The 3,191-nt window shown below is 50.2% G+C and overlaps 1 protein-coding gene across 1 annotated transcript in view; it reads right to left on the bottom strand.

Moving 5' to 3' along the window:
• The window catches only part of MDGA2 (MAM domain containing glycosylphosphatidylinositol anchor 2), a gene marked incomplete at its 3' end in the record, with an annotated part of 126,341 nt that overhangs the window by 28,860 nt on the left and 94,290 nt on the right, over positions 1–3,191 (bottom strand). The window contains exon 7 of the mRNA XM_010143676.1: positions 2,551–2,844. Coding sequence (XP_010141978.1) covers positions 2,551–2,844 — 294 coding nt within the window. The remainder of the gene's footprint in view (positions 1–2,550; positions 2,845–3,191) is intronic.

Here is a 3,191-nt window from a genome sequence, read left to right as displayed (position 1 = left end):
GGAATGACAGATACAAACTGGAACTCAAACTGAACGGAGACTTTGGAGCATCACAATGCGGCCAACTGCTCTGCCAGCCAGGTTACCGTGAAACACCTCTGATGTTTTGAGAGGCTTTACAAGTACTCAGAGACCAAAGCACTTGGAAAACAGTTTCTATTATAACCAATATTTTATGTAGCACCAAAGTGAAGCTGGAGCATATAAACCGCAAGCCCAACAGGCAGCAACGTCCAATGTGAGAAATGATTCTGTCCTTCCTGCTGTCGTCACCTGATAAGGGACACCATGTAAACACGTGATTATATCGTACCTGATGGCATCTTTATCTCCCGAGCATTGTCCTCCAGCAGTGACACCAGTGTGTTTAAATCACAACTGGCTGGCACCCTGTGTGCCAGCATGCCTTTATTTACCCAAACTCTTCCCTACCCAAACCTGCACAGAAGCAAATGGCCAGCGCTGCGAGCAGGCTTCGAGCAGTGTCACTGCGCACAGTTCCTGCTTCCCACTCGCCTGCCTCGGTCCCCTTTGGAAGCTGAACTGGGAGAAGCCACCTTCAGCAGCACACATCTGGAACAGCCCTTCCTCTGCAGCTGCCACCCTCCCAAACTCAGGGCAAGGCATCCGCGTCCTAGAGACCTTCCTGGACTCACGGCAGGAAGGTTCATGGCCAGTGGGGCTTCTGATGGGTCCCCCCAGGGCAGGCGCAAGCTTCCACAGGAGCTGGGGCTCCGTCTGAACCAGCATCTTTGGGGGAAACAGGCAGTTTGTCTTGCAGCACCAAACAACACTATCAACAGCACCGTTCCGCAAGCACTTTACACCACCACGAGCCAGCACAGCCACATCTGTGCCTCCTCTGCCCCACGCAGCACCCCTTTCCCACTCGCAGGCACGCAGCAAACCACGCGTGGGAGACAAGCCAGTTAAACTGCAGCAGCGCTGCCTTGTGAGGCTCTGACATTGACCGGCAGCCCAGCCCTCCCAGTAAACACTTAAACTGCTGACGGGATCCTCCTGGACCCAGCAAACGGCCTTTCCCGTGCAAAAAGCTCTCCAGACTGTGGGGGACAGATACAGAAGGATAAATGCCATTCTCTGGAGGCTCTGCTGATGACTTGTCTACCAGGACAGACCTCCCTTAGCTCCATCCCTCGCATCACAACTAGCTTCATCCTTCTTTCAGTCTGTGAGGAAAGGCAAAGAGCAGCAAGAAATGAACTCAAGCACTTTACAGAGGGGTCTTTTACTCTCAGTTCTTCTCCCAGAGGTGTTCTCCACTCTCCCAGGGGAGGTGGATACTAAGCAGTAACAACAGTGACTACATCCCACTGAAGGTGGCTCTTCACGTTGCTGGTCATCAGAACTCTTCTAGTCCAGCCCATCCATACAGGAGCCAGTCTGCCCATGTGCTTTAAAGCCACCATCAGGAGCAGACTAACCCCCTTGTGATGCTACAGGGACAGACAGACCTCTCCAGAGGATGATCTAAGATCCAAGCCATATTCTGCAGCCACTAGAGACGGAGCCAAAGACACCTCTGCTCCCAGTTTACATCCAGCAGTGCAGGGGCAGGGGGAAGCCTCAGCCAGAAGCCCAAGCCGGAAGGCTCCAGCTTGGCTGCAGGCTTGAGCCTCTCCGGAGGCTCTTGGTGTCATTAATCCACGTGACTGCTGGCTGGGACAGAAGCACGCTCCGATAAAAAGCTGTGCCGGCACGCCAGTAAATAGCTCTGATGAAAGCGCTGCCGATACCACAACATGTAATCAAGTGCATAAATAATTTGTTATACAACAGACCTTGGAAAAAACTAATCAGTTGATGATTAGTAATAACTATGCATATTGCAGCGTCTGATCCCCAGAGGCCCCAAAAGAGGTCAGTTGTGCTGAGCACCGTTCAAAAGCAAATCTGCCGTCAGATTTGGGCATCTGAAAGAAGAATAAATGAGGGCTGCACAAGTCCCTTCATCAAGAAGTAAAAACAAACACCAACAATACAAGAGGCCCATGGAAGTCAGTTAGTGAACTTCTTTATCAGATATGTGGCTCGTTACTTCCCAGGAACCACATCAAAGCAGCCTTCTCATCGTCCAATGACAAACACCGAGCAGCTCCAGTATCACTGTTCTCCCCTTACGTTTTCCTGCCCCTACGTGATGCCCATGGTTCACATGCAGAGCTGGAGTAGGTAGCTCAGACAGAACAGCTCTTTCACTCGCTTTCTTCTTGTTATTTTGTGCAGTATCAACAAACGAGATCGGTATCAGGACAGAAATATGTCCTCCTATCTCACGTGCTTGTTCCTGTGTCAAGACATTTAAAGCTAAGCATTGGGAAAACAGTGATTGCAGCTCACTTGGCTTTTGTTTAATATAAATGGGACTCCTATGTCATCTTTACTTATATATCTACATTAAAATCAAGGAACTACAGAGTCAAGCAACTCAGCATCAAAACTGTAACGACCGTAAGACTGCTGCTGCTGTGTATTTAGGGGAGAAATGAATCCACTTTTTCCACACAAAGAAAATAAGTGTTTACTTACACTGTACGATGAGCTGCACCAACGCTTCCCTGGGTTTCACGTTAAACCCGTTGTATTGGCTGGTCTGGCACCTGTAGGTTCCCGTCATCTCCCTGGACACGTTGACTATCCTCAGGATCCCATCGTAGCTCTCTGTCTGCATCGCCCCATCCGGCATCGCGACCTCCTTGTCCGCTCGCGACCAGAGAATGATGGGCTTAGGCTTCCCTGTCACCTGGCACTGCAGCTCAATCGTGTCCCCTTCCCGGGTGACCAGGGGTGACTTTTCTTGAGGAACAGTCAAATTGGGTGGGACTTCAAAGGAGAAAAAGAGACGGTTCAAGAGTTAGCATTAGAGACAGGGGGTGGCTTTCCTGCTGGTACAGTCATAACGACGTATGAAGCAGACAGCACTGCAGAGGAGCTACGTATATTGGAAGACTGTGCAACGCTACTATATTTACGAGACAAAGCGCTCAGCTGCTTAAAGTGGTTAAAATAAGATTTAACAGCCCCAGCTATGACACTTATCTGCCTCCCTGTGCGTCTGTGACACGCCATACCAGCGTACATCAGCGCATTCAGACCACGGGTCAAGCCAGCACTTTATCACTGCAAGTCGTGGCTTCCCCTTTTATGAGTATTTGGCACTAAATCCCCCA

Source organism: Buceros rhinoceros, unplaced genomic scaffold, assembly GCF_000710305.1.
Source record: "Buceros rhinoceros silvestris isolate BGI_N320 unplaced genomic scaffold, ASM71030v1 scaffold6109, whole genome shotgun sequence".
NCBI lineage: Eukaryota > Metazoa > Chordata > Aves > Bucerotiformes > Bucerotidae > Buceros > Buceros rhinoceros.
Note: the sequence above shows the minus strand (reverse complement) of the source record. Positions and strands in the feature narration are given on the sequence as shown.